The sequence below is a fragment of the Ciona robusta genome, chromosome 10, assembly GCF_009617815.1.
Source record: "Ciona robusta chromosome 10, ASM961781v2".
Lineage (NCBI taxonomy): Eukaryota > Metazoa > Chordata > Ascidiacea > Phlebobranchia > Cionidae > Ciona > Ciona robusta.
Window position 1 is genome coordinate 3,458,583 of NC_143244.1, and position 18,508 is coordinate 3,477,090.

At 34.0% G+C, this 18,508-nt stretch overlaps 1 protein-coding gene across 6 annotated transcripts; it reads left to right on the top strand.

The window, feature by feature from the left end:
• The first annotated feature begins 503 nt into the window (after nt 1–503).
• Nucleotides 504–16,312, top strand: LOC149729611 (uncharacterized). Of its 6 annotated transcripts, none has more exons than XM_089886883.1 (23): nt 506–836; nt 4,419–4,583; nt 5,004–5,174; nt 5,379–6,155; nt 6,236–6,267; nt 7,535–7,584; nt 7,684–7,835; nt 8,172–8,225; nt 8,602–8,721; nt 9,009–9,128; nt 9,586–9,771; nt 10,083–10,241; nt 10,798–10,920; nt 11,465–11,587; nt 12,176–12,298; nt 12,354–12,551; nt 12,633–12,848; nt 13,207–13,289; nt 13,679–13,838; nt 14,481–14,577; nt 14,738–14,877; nt 15,368–15,553; nt 15,714–16,312. In XM_089886883.1, the coding sequence occupies exons 1-23, from the start codon at nt 767–769 to the stop codon at nt 16,091–16,093; spliced, it is 3,885 nt and encodes a 1,294-aa protein (XP_089743009.1). In that variant the 5' UTR covers nt 506–766; the 3' UTR covers nt 16,094–16,312. The 6 variants fall into 6 exon arrangements, with proteins under 6 accessions (XP_089743011.1, XP_089743009.1, XP_089743013.1 ...); XM_089886887.1 differs by lacking the exon at nt 506–836 and adding an exon at nt 1,123–1,452; XM_089886888.1 differs by lacking the exon at nt 506–836 and adding an exon at nt 1,534–3,109.
• Nucleotides 16,313–18,508: the final 2,196 nt, after the last annotated feature.

Genomic DNA, 18,508 nt, shown 5'->3' on the forward strand with positions numbered 1-18,508 from the left:
ACTATACACTTGTTCCAACTGTGAATTATGGCGGGCGCTATGCGTATAGCGACGCCATACCTCGGAAATGAGCTGGGTATATGTTAACGAACAATACTATCAGAGTCAAGTGTAAAAGTGTAAGTGTTTTTAGTGTTTATTTAACTACTGGTAGTTATCGGCACACAATGAGGTCGTAAAACAATGACGTAATTAGTCATTGCGACGCTAACAGTGTAGAATATAGATAGTAGAAACGTTTCGGCGAAAAGGGTAATTTAATAATATTTTGTACCATTTTTTCATCGGACCGTATTTAAAAAGGCTTGCAATGTATTTATTCCGCATTATATTTAATCCTACGCAGTAGCGTTACGGCGTATATGTGCGAGCGCGAACGAATCAATTTCAACGGCTTTAATAAGCTATACATAAAACATTAGTCTTGTGTTGTAGGTTGCTTGAACCCATATTTAATACTGTTAACTGTAACAACGACAATTTCGTGCAGTCTTCTGTCGTCGTCACGAATGCTGCTGCTCGGTTCACCGGTCAAGCAATTTATTTATTTCCTCTATGAGCTGCTTCGCTCCAATTCAACTGAGAAGAAAGTAACCTTCGTGTACAACAGAGTCACCAGTCTACATTACGATTGATTAGTGATAAGCCATCGCGAGCGTTTGAACGAGTCACCCGAAGCATTCCAAGAGGCTGCACATGCGAATGTGGAGTTAAAGTGTAACAATTAAATGAAAGTAGATGCTAGTTAGCCTATACCAATGCAAAAATGAATTTTGTTAAAGAAGCCACCAAAATCGTTTTTTTATGTTTAGTAATTTCCTGCCATGTTGCTACTGGTAAGTGTTATATATATATATGATAAATGTACCTATTTATTAATTGTTTATAACTTTCTCTATCTTATAAGTAATGTTAGATTAAAAGAAACATAATTTCTCATGTCAGGCTTGTACTTATAGCATTTCGTGAATTAAACTTTTAACACATCATAGATAAGTGCACAACAAACAAGCCATGTTTGGGAACGCGGTCGATTTCAAACAAAGATAAATACACGGTTTTAGTTCATTAGTAAAATAAAGCTTTATTTCTACATTGCACTTTTGTCAAATAGTTGTTCTTGTTTGACACGTACCGTATCGTAAACCAGGCGTTCTCAGCGAAAAATTGTTTTCTTGGTCATGCATTTGTGACGATTTGTCTCTACTGGTCCTCGTTAGTGAACGTTGTTGGGTCGTATATGCATCTATTATTTTTAAACTTGTTCTAGGGGTATGTAGATTCTTGCATGATAACAAAGCCAGTGCGAGGGGTATAGGCCATAGGGCATATTACTACGCAAGACACGAAAATACAGTTCGTCGCAAAAAAGGTTCAAAGGGGCATTTTAGAGTAGAGAGCATGTGTCTTCAATGAAAGTCCGTGGGAAATTGTGATGACAATAATAAAGATGTAAGATAAACGTATAACATTCACCCAAAGTTTCTTACGTGTACAACAGTAAATGTTAGAAAATATTATACGCGACACCGCCCGCATTCATCATCGATTTGTCTGCTTATCGCCAGTATATACGCCTATTTTTTACGTCTGGCACGCATTTCATGTTTTATTGGTTTAGTTCTTAATCGTTATTGACTCGCTAATTGAACTCATTATTAAAGCGAAACTGTAACGGATCATGTTTAATTGAAAATATTGCAATAAAAATTAAAGATTGTTTGTGTACTTAACTGTTGAAAGTAATTGCCAATTATATAGTAGGGTGGGAAAGATAGAACATGGCGTAAAACGTGCCTTTTTTAAAAAATCTTCTTTTACCGGTATTTAATACGACGAAATAAATGTTACAGTATTATTCGGCAATATCTCACGGTGTTACAGCCTTTTTATAAATGACATAAAAAGCACAATAACAGGATGTTCATTCTGAATGCTCGCTGAATCATATTAAAACTCCCGGAATTTTGTAGTTTGCGAGTTTGAATCATCAACCCAACATCGTAGTTTAATAAAACAGGATGAAGTGTTTACACATATTTTGCGAATCGCTAAATACCTTCATATAAATCTGTTACTAGCAAACATTTACGCCGAACGACGGAAACGTGTTTCGTTGAACTTTTTTGGCAAGAAAATATTTGTCCATGTTTGATAAAGATTTTTAGAATGGGCGACAAATGAAATACATAATATAATAAACAAAAACTGCTAACCCGTGACAATGCTATCGAATGAATGAATGGCTCGTGTGGCCGGAAAACGACAGTCGTTATAACACGTGTGTTTTGTTCTATATACTCTGTCCCAGCTTACGAGTTACCAAGTTCGTTACTTTGTGGCTAATTGTTTCTTTTTTTATGTATGAATGATAATTGCTCCAACCCATCAATGACCACTTGCATGAAACAATTTCCGTTAAGTGTCTTGCCCAAAGACACATACGCCCGCAATGGCCATACAATAACATAACACAGTAGTCAACACATTAATCGATGAAGTTGATTAAGATTCACGGTTTTTATGTAGATGTATTTTAACATTGTCACCCCAGATGTTGTTAAAAATTCAAGAAACGTGTGGCTAATGTCAATCTTTTACCACACTAACAGACAAAACAGTTTAACGTATACACTGATTTGTTTGCAGTTTGTGTTGACTTGTTGGTAGTTAGATGAGTATAGTTGTAAACAAAAGGGTAGTTTTGACATATCTTACTGAGTAATATTCCTATGAATGCCGTCCACCTACTAATAAACGGCCGCAAATGGCGACCGGTAACCGATTTACTGGTTACTACAGATTTATTTTAAACGAGCTTGGTAGACTGTGCTGGTAAAAGAGTTAACTAAAATTAGGCTAATTTGAGTGCGTGCCCATTCATTAGAGCTATGATCTCTTGTTTTTGCTCTGTTTTTTTGTGATGATTCGTCCGCCTTACTTCAAATCTTAATTATTGCAGTTGGTGATCTGTTGACTGAAATCAAGTTATAATGTTTATTCCTAAAATATAATAAAAGTAAAGGGGAGGACGAGACACTTAAGCACGTATTGCCCACTACTTTCCAAATCAAAATATACCAATTCTTCATACAATAACACAATTTAGGTAACATGTTAAAACTATAGCAGTGAGGCAAGATAAATAATGTTTAAACCTAATTTTTAAAGCCTAGAGTATTATTTATTGTTATTTACATTTATTCCCATCATATATTTTTAATTAACAAGGGTTTAAACTGTCCCATCTAATCCAGTTTTAGAACTACTAAAATTACACCTGCATCAAGGGGATTCCTGGATTATTAGGTTGTTTTTTTGCTTTTCGTTATTTCAGAACTTTTCAATATGAACATTCAATCATGAGTCATAGGCAATATAAATCAAACTTATAGTAGGGTGAAATAAGATGGGGTAAGATAGGACAGTTTAAAAATCCTTTTTAATTTTGTTTAATAAATAAAGAGATTATTAGAAATACAGGCAAATGACACAGAATTTTGTTGTATGCTGTGAAAATTAAATTAAAACATTATGTGTCTTGCCCAACATGTTCCCTGCAGTACGTTTATTGTATAAAGAATTGATGTTGTTTGAACAATAATTTGGATTGTTAAAACATTAATGAACAAATATTGTATCCTACAAATATTTAAATTTATAATAACACAAAATTATAAAATAAATAAATGTTTTTGCCACAAATTTAGTATTTCCACTCTATATTTGCAAAAGCCACACTCATAACTTCTCTTCAAATGCTGGTTACTAAATTTTAGATATATTTTTCTTTTTGCCATTAAATATATATTTTTTACTATATCAGTATATTCTATAGAATCACCCATGAGGTATAAATTATTTAATTACAAACAAAACTATCAAAGTTTAACAATAAATACCTGCAAAAGTAAAATGTGGGGCAATATGGGACACCAAATTGGAAGATTTTATATTAATAGTAACTTGTAGTTAACCTACCGAAATTTATGGGCTATGCTAGTTTCTTTACCACCTATACAAATATAGGGCTATGCTAGTTTCTTTACCACCTATATAAAATATATAATTTTAAAACTATAATTTTGTTTAGTTTGTATCTATAATTTAATCTATTTTAAGTAATTGATTTTGCCACTTCCTTAATTAGGTCAAGAGAATACTGCCAAATAATAGTATAACTCACCCCAACCTATTATAAGTATCATTAATTAAAATCATGTACGTCTGACAGCGATGTGTTTGGGACATGCGGAATCCAAGGCTGTGGCAAAACAGCACAAAAGTAGACTGTGTTTTGGAGACTGCCTATGATCCCCCATTTTAAAACAATAAAAGTCTGTTTTTTAAACTGTATGTTTTGGCTAAAAAGTCGATTAGCACCAAATAATATATTATTATTTGTGTATATTTTTTAGGTTATCCATGTCGAGACCCAGGTGTAATTGCACATGCTCGGCGACTTTTTCAGAGGGGTAATAGACTCGTTCAATATATATGTGATGTTGGTTATGAGGCGTTTGGAAATCCATTACTTTCATGTACAAGGGGAAGATGGCAAGATGTAAAACCTGTTTGTGTTGGTAAGAATTTTATATTATTGTTAAAATGAACTCCAATTTACTGAATAATTAGGTTTTCTAGAATAACGTTAAATAGTAATTTCAAATATTTTTCTATCTATAGGACACATCAATTTTACCAACAGCTAAGTTCATTCACACTAAATAAGTTTTGTGCTACATCAGGAATAAAATAAAGAAAAACTGACTCATACCTAATTTTAGGGCAATGATAAAATTGTCGTAGGTTCCGCATCAGGCACTTTAACAACGTCATATGTTATAAAAATGCAAAAACACTAAGACATATGGTTATGGTGCAAAAACTCATACGAACCTATAACAATCTTTAAAAGTAAAAAAACAAAAGTCCAAATTTTGATATGAGTATAAAGGGAATTCTGTTATGTGCAATCATAATAATTCTGTGATTATCTATAGCACCTGGTTGTCCACCTGTAGAAGACTTGAGGAATGGAGTTAAAGTTGTTAAACATAATGGTGCAGTGTTGGTACATACATGCAATGAAGGTTACAACATTATAGGAAGCTCCATTCTGTACTGTGATGGACATCGGTGGAATGCTACAAGGCCTGTTTGCCAGGCTCATGGTTTGAAAACTGTTATTTTGTATTACCAGTCTTAATACACTATCTAATTAGGTTAAAATAAACAGTACCTAAAAAAGGATACATCTCAATAGGCAGAAAAGTTGTTATGTTAGGGCTAGAAGGATTTTAAAATAATAAATTTCGATGCACATTTAATTTAATAAAAAGTGTTGCTAAAAGTAACCCCTAATGTTTTATTTTCAGACTCACACCCTGCCCCTCTTGCCCCAGAAAATACAATGCAACCAATAGTGAGCAATCCTGTACAAAATGTTCCAATAGCTCCCAGGCCTATTCCAGCAAATGTTCGGCCAACCATTGCTATTAAAACCACCAATATAACCACCTCTATGCCTCATGTTGGCATGAATCCCGGTGTTTTACCATTTCCAAATCAAAGAAGTTTCAATCCGAATTTTATGACTCAAAATAATTTGCATCCAAATGTACGGAATAGAGTTCCCAATCCTACTGTAAATCCTCCCGAGGGTTACAGGAGACCAAACTATAATTATATGCCCATTTACAACCGTTACAATCCATATGGTCCAATATATTTGCCAAACACACAGCAAGGAAGAAATCTACCTAACAGAAACCAAGCAGTTATGCCAAGGAGTGAGAGAATTAAAAATGAAATGTTCCGTAATACAAACAAGGTATATGGAGTATCTGTTGCTAACAATATGTACAACCCAAACAGCCGTGGACCATACATGCACAATTCTCGTAATCAACAAATTCACCTTCCTCTTACTGTCCAAACTGAAGTCAATCATAACAATTCATTTCCTTTAAGAAGAGACGGTCATATTCAAAATCCAAAAAGAACTCGATTAATGCATTTGTTTAATTTTAACAAAACAATACAAGGTATCAACTCTCACAATGACACAACCAGACAGTTTCCGATAAATGAAGCAAGACGGAATGTTTACTCAAGGAATCAAAACAGGAACCACCAAATATCCAGCATAAAACGTAAATAAAGTTTGATTTGCTTTTATACTCACAGTGTGCCTAAGATACTGTTGCATAGTTTTTTATTACTATATTTTCAGAAACGAATTCTCAGCCGACATTGGTGCAACAGGTATATAACATGCTAATTATATTCAGTACTGTTCTATCAATAAATTAATTAGAATTACCTTTAAGGGCAGTGGTTCCCAAAGTTTTTTTAGCGGGACCCAAATCAGAGTTTTATGAACATTTCACGACCCATAGGTAATCCTTTAGCTGGTGGCCACGTGAAATTTTATGTTCAAAATGTTCAATAGGCCTCACTGATTCCTGCTGTCTATTGAAAATGCGCGAAAACATGCTGCGTCACCGTAATTCGCTTGACTTGCGTAAGGTTAACGACTTATTGCGTCATAATAAGTTATGTTATGTAATCTGTAACATCACAACGAATTACGTAATCTGTAACGTAGATCAAACATAACAATAAGCATTCTATGAGTTATAATCCAACCTCTGTTTAATTCATGACGACGCATGTGCCTCTAACATTTAAGCCTGTTTTAAACCTCCTACATGCCCAATAATTACAGGACAATCGCTATTATGACGCAATAGTCGACGTGTGAACTGCTTTTATGCCTTAATTACTTGCCAGGTCAAACAATCGCTATTATGATGCAATGAATCCCAAGTGAATGCCTACTATTTCGTAACAAACAGTCTACCTGGCTAAGAAAAACATGGTAAATATAAGGCTAAACTACAACGCAAACCTAACCCGAACGCTCGAAAAGAAAAAAAACTTGTTTTATTAAATTTGATTCAACTTGGCACGACCCATTTGTCAACCATTTGCGACCCATGTTTGGGTCGCGACCCATACTTTGGGAACCACTGTTTAAGGGCCATACCAACAAAACAAACTGTTTATAATTAGGAATGCTCAAATGTTATCTGGAAGTACCACTAAAGTTTTAATAAACAAAACAGTTCGTAAAAAAAAATTCGTTAATTTAAATAGCTAGCCATTTTTACAAACTAGAAATTTTATTGTAACCATGAATTTAAAGCGGCCCTGAAATAATCAGATAGTGTGTGAAATGTTAATTCTTCCAGAAACAGACGAAATGATGTTTAAAAGATGAGCAACATGGAAAAACTTGCCGATGATTTAATAAATTTTTGTAATTCAAAAGCTTTAAAACTTACATGTAACTTTAACTAAGAACCACTATTGTAGAGTGTGCAACTAAGGTTTTCTATCTTTCTTTTTTTAGGTAAGCTTTTGTGTTTGTTAGCAAGTGTTTGTGTCTCTTTTCTTGTTGGTAAATAATAACAAGTTTGTTATGGTAACAATATGTAAAAAAACTTAATCATGTATTGTTTAATTATAGAGACACTTGGTTTGTCCTCGTCCTATGAGAATTGCTGGCGGTTATCTTACGTAAGTCAAATTTTTAGTAATAGTGCAACTGGTATGAAATGAGAAACATGGTTTATACAAATCATGTCTATTATATTTAACTTTTTTATTTACATGCAGTACACATCCTCTGCCACCTGATTACTCTGATGATCAGTATGTCTATTACATTCAATATCATTGCTTATCTGGTTTGTCCTTGGTGGGTGGAGACAATATTAGTTATTGTCAATCAAATGGCCAATGGAGTGGTAGAACACCCAAGTGTGCTGGTCAGTTTAATTAATTTATTTTAAACACTAGTGTAAAAAAAACTTCATAGAAGAAACATTAACATATGTGGTCTACTGGTCTCACTTAACAAGAGAGCAGAATTTGTTTAATTGTACGTGCAGTATACTTAAGGTGTAACCGTCACGCCTGTTATCCAAAACATCCTTTCTTTCTTTTTTATCAATAAGTGGGTCTTAACTGATGTTTTATGGTTTCACCATCTTTTCGCTTTTATAAACTCTCTCGTTCTTGTGAGCAAAGAAAAGCAATAAATTTTATTTATTCATTCAGTAGTTTAATTTAATATACCTTGTTTTGCGTGGTTTCTTTTTCAGTGTTACAAAAATGTGACCAAGGATTTGTGCAAGGAGATGATGGAGCTTGTACTGGTTCGTATGTATTAAAATTTGGTCGAAATCAGATTAAATTTAACATACTTTTACTTTAAAATAATATTATATAGCAGTAATGTGTAAACTGGCTGTGTGGTTATTTTTTCTAGAAACTATATAATAAATCTTAGTAACTATCTGTACATAAAATATCAATAGCCTGTAATAGATCTATAGCAAAAATATGACAATTTCCAAAAATATTACAATTTTGGATACAATTACCAACAGGTTAACAATTACAATTATTACAGATAGCTACTAATTGAAAATGGCTCTCATTTGGTAAAGCTTAACATATTCATTAATGCTTTGTTGAGACTTTTGTGTTTATACCAAATTAAAGTTATGAATAATTTTAAATTTAAAATAGACGCCAATGAATGTAACTATAACAATGGGGGATGTTCTCATATTTGTCACAACTTCATTGGGGGTTTTTATTGTAGTTGCCAACGTGGTTACCAGCTGCAGCAAGACCAATCTTGTATGGGTAAGTAATAACTTGAAGCACATGCAGTGTAAACACTAGAATGTTTCAACCATGCATTTTCTGGTGCTGAGGGCTAGTGGTTAAAGCCACTATTGTGGTAATATGTGTCTAGAAATTGCAAATGATCAATAAATAATTTTTAAGTTTCTTATTGTTTTTTATTCACATTAGTATGTTGTATAAATTTAATTTAATCCTATATTTCATAAAATTAAGAAATAAATAATGTTACCTGATGTTTTTACAAATAAAAGTATTTAGCAACGTTATTATTTTATTTTTCACAGATATTAATGAGTGCGAAGTGTTTAATCAAGCTTGTATGTTTGATTGTGTTAATATAGAAGGATCTTTTTATTGTCAATGTATTAGTGGATTCATTAGTCATGACAATATTACTTGTGCAGGTAGGTCTAGTCACCAAGCATTTATTTTGTAGAATGTTCACTTTTATGATTGCTATTTCTTTTAATCTAGTTATCATTTAATTATGTTTAAGATCATTTGACATGTATCTGACACGGTTCATTATAGCAATGTTTGGATAAGAGTGACACAAAAATATAAAGGCGTGAGGATGTTTAAATTTTAACCTTGGAATTTGTCATTGATCTTAGGTCTGTAATGTGTTAGTTTTTCTGTAAACATTTTGTAATAATTATCTTAGTTAATTGTAGTTGCAACAAGGCAAGAGGGTGCAGACTTTGATCGTATAACTTTAAAATAATCACCTAAGCAATTGTGTGAGGGTGGTTGCACTAAAACCATTATTCTGAAAACAATGATTCAAGATTAGGATCTGGTTATACAAACCAGAGCAATTTTGTTCTCACCCCATATGTACAACTAAACATTATATTCCAGACATTGATGAATGTGCTATGAACCAACATGAATGCATAGACACGTGCATAAACACAGTGGGTAGTTATCTATGTGAATGCTTTGAAGGAAGACAACTTCAAGTGGATGGAATTACTTGCTTGGATGATGGCAATGATATTGATACGAATAACATACAGAACACTATTGTCACAGAAACCATTGCTGGTAATATTATAATAAGTTGTATGATAACTGCACAGTCCAGCCCTGCAAGCGTGGAACAGTTGTCAGCGCACTGACATAGTTGTTTAGAACCCCTGCCTCTAACCCGGTTATGAATTAAAGGCTCCTCTCTGTCAGCATTGTGGGTGACAAGACACTTTTCGGTAACATACATGGTAACTGGCACGAAGTGTATGAAACAGAATACCCATGTTATAACGACTATTTTTTTCCGGCCACTCCAGAATAAAGCAATTTACATTCATTAACAAATAAAATCAATAAAATCAGGTATGTGTTATTTTCTCTTTCAGAATGTGATGGTAGATCTTATATAAACGTGCAGACTAATGCCTGTATTCCTTGTCCAACCAACTCAGTTATTTTGGAAGGCTCAGAAGCAATAGGCATTGCTGATTGTGTCTGTCAACCTGGTTACCATGGAAATCCTGAACTTCTTCTTCCTTGTTCTGGTGTGTAATGTGTTTATTGCTATTGGTGTATTATCTATGAAAATGCACAAAAAGAAATAGGACTGTATGGTCATTGAGGCCCTTATGTTGGTTTGCGAACATTTACAAATTGTATTCATTTTTTAGTAATTTTGTATCTTTCGGTAACATGTAAAAGGCAATTTTTTCTGCTTTTAAAAAAAGGACAGTCATTAAACCAACAATATTAGACCATTTTTCTTTTAAGCAAGCTGTAACAACTCATTACTTTTGTGCAAATTATACTCATGCATGTTTTCACTGAAGATATGTTAAAAAATTAAAAACACAGTACAAAACATCGTAAAAATAAGATAAATTCTGGCACAAGTGAAGAGTCCCCCACCCTGTTACAGAATAAGTTTGTGGGAAGTGTTAGAGGTTGGTAGTTAGGGGCAGGGGCTAGTGGTTATTGGTGTTGTGGGTTAGAGGTTGATAGTTATTCTGGTTAGTATATAGGTTAAAATTTGCGGTACTATTGATTTTTTAATTTTAATGCTTTGATTGCTGGTTAAATCATGCTTTTTTGTTGCTTCAGATTTTAATGAGTGTAGTGACGGCAACTATGGTTGTTCTCACTTATGTGTCAACACAGATGGTGGAGCTCATTGTGATTGTCCAACTGGATATGAGTTGGATACGGATGGGAGGCTTTGCACAGGTCAATAATTTAAACATTTTGTATGTTTATTGTCTAATGTTTACCAATTTTGGTTTTATTGGAGAGTTCTCCCATTTTTTAATTCCCTTACTTTAATATGTAGTTGGTAAAAGAATATGCTAAACAGACACAACTTGATCAGATTTTAGAAAATGTAGTTACTTGGGCACTATGATCTTAATAGTTTATCAATATATAGAGAGAGATAGGGAAAGAGAGAGAGGTAATATGCTGTTGATATTTTTAAATCCAATTTTTTTATACTTGGACAAGGGATACAATGAACGAAATATATATTTTTTGCATTTAAGAAAGTGACATGGGAAAACCAATCATAACATTTCTGAATTAAAAAAAAGCAGCATTGATTGTGGTATGATAAAATTAGAAATAGCTATGCTTTTATGTTTATTTTTTCATTGGTGGTATTTGATATTTATATATATATTTTAAAAGGACCTGTTAACTAAAAGTATTTTTCTGAAGTTAAAACTATTTAAATGTACATTCATTCTATTTTTTATCGGATACCAACTAACCTTAGATACAAATGAATGTAAAGAGAGCGATGTCTGTGAGAATGGTGTATGTTCAAACACAAGAGGAAGCTATGAATGCATATGTTATCATGGTTACAAGGCTCAAACGGATCACTCCAGCTGCATTGGTTTGTTGCTGTTTTCTAAGATAGTCAAGCGCTGTGGCTAAGTAGTTCAGGCACTTGCATTATAAATAAATGGTACTAGGTTTGATTGATGCTGGTTAAATGTTTTTAGGCGACACACTTAACACAAAATGTTCCATTCTGGTAGTCACAAATAGTTGTCTAAGTTGTCAGCCATACAGAGAAAAAAATCCACAAAGTTGCACATGTGGTAATTGTAAGCAGGCTGTCTTATTTTTGCTCTACTGCTACGTGAACGAAAATATGTATCCTTTTTAGTAAAACAAGAAGTTGAGCTGCAGTAGGTGTACGCCTGGCTTCGATGGGGCAGGGCATGTGGCGGATAGGAGTTTATGATATGAGTTGTAGATGCAATCTAGGGAAGAGTCAAACTAGGTGCTTGAACAAATATAAGCAGCCTATGTGTTGGGGTAATGGGGCAAATCTAGCCCAAATTCCAGTTCTACAAAAAAAATTCACCTATTCAGAATAGATTTACGTTTTTTTCCTTAAAATTATTGTTTAAATTTGTCTTATTAACTGACACATTGTTTTCATATACAATTATACCTATGCTCTAAACAATTCCAGATATTAACGAATGTGAAATAGAAAATGGCGGATGTAGTGATATTTGCAAAAATTATCAGGGTGGTTTTCGTTGTGCATGTCCAGGAAGTGCAAGGTTATTAAGTAATGGAAAAAGTTGTCAAGGTAAAATTACTTTTATTTTGTATTGAACAGCGTGTTTTAATGCGAAATTTTCTAGCTGTCAGTCATGTATGTTCACCGCTTATGGATCCTGAGCATGGCCACGTTCTTCCTGCACGGCTTTGTCAAGGTGACTATCCCATCACCATCGGCCGTGTTTGCATTTACACATGCTCTCATGGTTACCAAGTACAAGGAGAAAGTAGAAGAGAATGTGGGGTGAATGGTTGGTCAGGGGAAGCTCCTACTTGCTTAGGTAATATCTCTTATAAATTTTTAAATAGTTAGGCTGTTGTCTTTTCAATTAATTAATAAAACTGTACAATTTAAACTACAGTAACTGAGTTTTGTCCTCCTTTGACTCGACCAAACAACACCGAGATCATACCAAAGTCTTGTTACCAACAACCGAACTTACAGTGGCAGCTGTGCCTGTTTGTGTGTAAGAGTGGATTTGTACTTGTGGGAAAACTAACCATGAGGTGCGGACCCAACCAGATATGGGATGGGAAGCCTTCTTACTGTGTAAGGAAATATCCACAGGCTCCAACAGGTATTACCTGTTTATAGAATGTATAACTAGAAAAGTAAACACTTGAGAATTAACAAATTTTGTTGGTACACTTTTTGATATTAGGCTGTTCTTTGGTGAAAACTATTATTGGTATTTTTTTCCTATGTTCTCTCATGATTATTACTTTATTGTGACAGTAAATCTTGTTTTACTCCCTGTGTGTAGAGTACATTTATCTAACAACTAGGTGCATGGTTTACTTTAAAAAACTCCATAGTTCATTTCTCAATGCGTGACTGGAGATATAGTTTAGCAGCACTGATTCAGTGAAATACTTAACTGTTTAATTAATAGTCATTTGCTTTAAACTTACTTTTTTCATATATTTTTTATTTAGTTCCACCCCTTGTACCAATGATACAATGTCCACCAGATATTGATGTTGTTTTAATGGATGGAAGCTCATTTGCTAATGTTACGGTAATTAATATTAACTGGTTGAACCATTTTATTCATGGAGTCAAATAAAAAAATAAAAAGAATAATTCAATTTATAAGTTTGTTTCAATTTAGGCAACTAAACAATATGAATATAATCTTTACAGAAACTTTTGTTTTTATTAGAAGAATAACTTGATATTAATTAAACATAAAAGGCTTGTTTGTCTGCTAGGTGTAGCGACCACGTTCATTTTCTTTTAACTAAATGTAAATATGCTTTTAACTGTAAGCGTGTTTTAACAGCTGCAGTTTTGTCGCTATATCATGTCTTTTTGTTTAAAATATTTTTAAATTTTCACTACTGTAATTGGAGAGACAAATAAAATTATTAATATTATATTATTATAATTGATATTATATCCTTCTAGGTATTGGGTCCAGTTTCTAACATGAACATTATTGAGCAAGAAAATGATGGACGTGCATCTCGTAACACCTTTCCTGCTGGCACAACGATTGTACACTTTACTGCATTCTCTGTTGATCGAAGCCAGCAAGCATCATGCGATATGAAAGTAAATGTTCGAGGTATTCAACAAAATAATAAATAACTTTAACAAAATAAACTGTTTGGTTTGTGTACCTTTTCATTAAATAAACAATTTGCTATACTGTCCGATCAGATTATCAATATATCATTTTCTGTTAATCATCAGTTGGGCATGGACATGCCCCTATCAATTTGTTTTGTCAAACCAATGTTTTTTTGCGCCATGAATTGATGAATGTAACATATTTTCCTCACTGCAGCCATGCAAGAACAGTCATGGCACAGTTTTCCTGTTCCATTTACTTTAAAAGGTTTTAAATTTAGTGTGATTTTACATTTTTTAATGTATGCCTTTTACTATGATAATAACTTCCAGCCTCGAACCTATATCCTCTTGACTGAGATAAGCATGCTATCAAATGTACCACAACCCCAAATGAAGTCCTATGTGTCCGAACCATGAATAACACTTAAAACCTTTCAACTTATGGTGCAGCTAATTCATAATATAGCCTATGTTCCTGATTTATATAATATCTGTATAGCAGAGTATTCTAATTAGATTTTTATTGGCATATCTACATGTTTCTTTTACTTATGTATTTGTTTTACCACTGATCTGTGTCAATATTCAAATATTGTTAATTAATTTACTTTCTGTTAAGTACTTAATATTTCAGATATATCAGCACCTGTAATACAAAGATGCCCAGGTTCTATTTCTGTTATATCAAATGAAGAGTATGGAAACATAACATGGGAGGAACCATTGTTCAGGTTCAATTTGTTGTCATTCTATTTTATATTTATATTTTTACTGTGGCTAATTGTTTAATCCAGTTAACAAATTTAAAGATTATGTAATGTCAGTTGATTTGTGTAGTTTTTGTAAAATTTATAATAATATTTTCACAAACAAATATCTTTCTTGGAATAGCGACAATGTTCGATTACACAAAGTTCGAATGTCACGTGTTCCTTCCGGACCAATTACGTGGGGAACATATCGTTTGACGTATATAGCAAGTGATGCAGCTGGAAACAAAGCCGAATGTTCTTTTTCTGTTACTGTTCGATGTTAGTCCATTATCATCAATTTACTAAAACAACCAAACTAAAACTTGTAATATTCAACTATTATGGTATTATGATTAAAAATTATGTTGCTGAATTAAAGGCATCCGGTTTAATTTATATTTAAATAATTGATTTCTATTAAAAGATTTAAAATTTCAAAATCCATGTAACAATATCAAAAAGACCCTGTATTTCAATGAATAATACAGTAGGGTAGGGGAAGATGGGATACCTTTAGAACATGATATCCAAATATCCTGATCGTGTTTTAAACAATTAACAACGGTCTAGGGGAGTCGTTAGGATACGCTTTTATAATTCTTTGCATTTTCTTTGTTTACTACCAACTTGGGCGAGAAAATAGAATAAAAATGTGTCCTATCTTCTCCCAACCTACTATATCATTTGCTGTATGTTAGTGGAATAATGTTTATTTAGCAATATACAAAACCGCTACCTATCTATCTGAACATTTTTAAAACAATTACAGCTTCTACAAGGTGTAACAACATAAACCGGCCTTTAAATGGTCGATTAGATTGTCGGCATTGGTTGAAGGGAAAATACTGTGAAGTATCCTGTAATGCGGGTTTCACGTTTGATCATACGCCAGCTCATGTATATGTTTGCACGCGAGGAAAATGGTCCCCCACCAATCGACTACCAAATTGTTTAAGTAGGACATATGTTTTTGTATAAATGTGAAATCGTACATAAACTTGTATAAAAAATAAGCTGTTTTTTGTGGTATTTATTGAAACTTTAATAGCAATTTTCCCATTAAGTCTTTAATAATAACTTTTTCATTGAAATATTTAAAACTTACTCTTTATCAGGCCAAAACTCCAATTTATTTACATCATCAACCACCATCCGACCAACAGAGACTGTACTAACACACAGGTCACATCAACTCTTCAATGAATCATCTTCGGCATTACCTTCGATAAGAAAAAATTGTGGACCTGGAAGTGAAGCAGTTCACATTAATAATAGAATAGTCAGGTGCAAACTTTGTGAAGCAGGATACTACAAACCGAATGTACGTGCAGTGCTCTCTTGTATTCCATGTCCGCGTGGTTTTTACCAGGAATCGCGAGGCATGGGTTATTGTGAACGATGTCCAAATTATGAAACTGTACAAACCAACTCAAGCATTCCTATTATGCGTGGTTTTGCCTCGCTAGCGGCGTGCAGCATGTTAGGAGGAACGTAAAGTTAACAAAAATGTTAGATTTTTAGGATTTGTTGCAGTGTTGTTTGACGATTTTAAACCAATAATTAAGTGCAATAACCTGGAAGTAAAAACATTTTAAATTATTTATACCACTTCACTTATGCTAATGTAGTAATGTAAATATTTATTTTCGATTCAAAATTTACCATCAGTTAAATGTTGTTTAATAAAGCAGAAATAAAGTATATAGAAATCTTACTCTTTTATGTTGCAATTCACAGAAAAAGCCGACCTTTAGACACTAGTCCTATGTTAAGTATTTTCACGTCTACCCATTTACCCTTACCATAAGTGTTGGTGGTATGTGAGCATAGAATTTGTTGTAGTAGTTGCGCTAGTTTAAGTCGCCTTGACTTCTTCGTTGTTATAAAGTTACCTTCCACAGTGGAATTGATTCACCTCGACGGTAATATAATATCACGATTAGACAACAGAGCATTCTCTTCCTGATCGCAGATTGGAGAGGCTATTCGTATACTCATTATAGTAGGGTCAGGAAAGATCGGACTCCTTTTCTTTTTATTTTCTCGTCACATTTAGTAATAAACAAAGAATATCAAGAATTATAAAACAGTATCCTCACGACTCTAGACCGTTGTTAATTGTTTAAAAAACGATCAGGACATTTGGACATTATGTGCTAAAGGTGTCCATCTTCCCCACCATACTATATATAAATGTGTGACTACGTTATTTATACTCCCTTGACTTGGTCACTGATAGATTTTTAACATGCTGGACAGGTCTAATCGGGGGAGGAGGCAGATAAAGAGACAATAAAGAGCGTTGGTGGGTGGATTGTCAGGAAGAGGATATCACGCGACCTTCTGTCCTTGAGCCAAGCAGAGGCGGTTTGTTCTATAAACAGGATAAAGATAGGGCGTCGACACCTTCCGTTACCGAAGAGGTTCCAAATCCTGGGACATGGAGAAATTAGTCGACCCTCTGGTAAAGCGCCGTGCCAAACAACTACGCCAGAGAGAAAGGCTTATTGCGGTAACACAGAGGCAACAAGCAATCCCGTCTCAAGCATGAACCGCCCACCAACATATGGTATGCGGCGTATGGTGACACATAGAGTTGACAGCCGGAAAAAATCGACCCCCGGAGGCGGAGCCAAAGCGGCCCAAGGGTACAGCCAGCGATTACCCGAAAGGAAGAGGCAGACCCTTGTATAAAAGGCTGCGTCGTCGGAAGGAACTGTGTCTAGACGCCAGGAAAACTTATCTAACTGACCCTATATATGACAGCGGTCGACATCGCATACATAAACAGCAACCTGCTGGTTAAAGCTATGGTTGACGATCCTTTTCCCTGAACAGCCGACCAAAACTGCAATGCAGTGAAATAGACTAATAACAAGAATTTATTTATTCTATGCCAGGCATCACGTGATCCTTTCAGTGAAATTGCTGTCGGTTAGATAAACAAAATTGTTTTGATGAAGAATGGCTTTTAATCATCCATTATGTTCATGCTTTTGTTAAACTAATAAGTTGTGTGTGCCTGTAGTATTATTATGGCCTTAAAGGGGCATACCAACGGAAAATCAAAATTTGTGTATTGATGGATATGCTCAAATGTGACCTAAAGCTACCATCCAAGGTTTAAAATGCAAAACAGCTTTTAAAGAAAATGAGTTTCAAAACAGAAATTCGCCCGCAAAATTGACCGTGGCGCAATGCATGGGATTTCCCATTAGAAAAAAATCACCTAACTTTGATCGTTTCTAGTTTCTAAAATATTAAAAGAAATTCAAATTTATCTTTGATTTGGTATAATGAATGCTTCCTCTTCAAAGCTATATAAAAAAATCGTAAAACAGAGACTTTAATATGTTTTAATTTCGATTGAACATAGCTGTCGGCGACGGTAAAACGTGGATAGTAGGGTGGGGGGAAGATGGGACAGTTTTTTATTCTATTTTCTTATCGCAATTGGTAGTAAACAAAGAATATTAAAATAATTATTATAAAACTGCATCCTCAAGACTACCACAGACCGTTGTTAATTGTTTAAAACACAATCAGGGTATTTGAACATTATCTTTAAAAAATATCCCATCTCCCCCCTTCTTTATTGTCAATTATTTTTTCAACTAGTAACTAGTTCAACTTACATCTTCGCGTGGTGGGCAGTGGCCGATATTATAACACGGGTGTTCTGTTACACACACTCCGTGTCCGCTAACGTTACGAGTTACCACGTATGCAACGTTATGGGTGATTGTTTTTCTGTATGGCCGACAATCTGGACAACCCATAAGTAACTACTGGGTTGGAGCAATTTTCGTTAAGTGTCGTGCCCAAAAATCCGCGGTATATCTATAAGCTGTCGTTCATCCGCCCCACAGATATGATTAGTTACACTCATTCACGGAAATTTATTATTTTA

What these genes read in the sequence shown, in the direction of transcription:
- LOC149729611 (XM_089886883.1), top strand. Translation starts at nt 767, where the DNA reads ATGAATTTTGTTAAAGAAGCCACCAAAATCGTTTTTTTATGTTTAGTA. An exon ending in ATATCCACAGGCTCCAACAG is followed by an intron (nt 12,849 to 13,206) that starts GTATTACCTGTT and finishes TTTTTTATTTAG; the next exon opens with TTCCACCCCTTGTACCAATG. An exon ending in GCTCATTTGCTAATGTTACG is followed by an intron (nt 13,290 to 13,678) that starts GTAATTAATATT and finishes ATATCCTTCTAG; the next exon opens with GTATTGGGTCCAGTTTCTAA.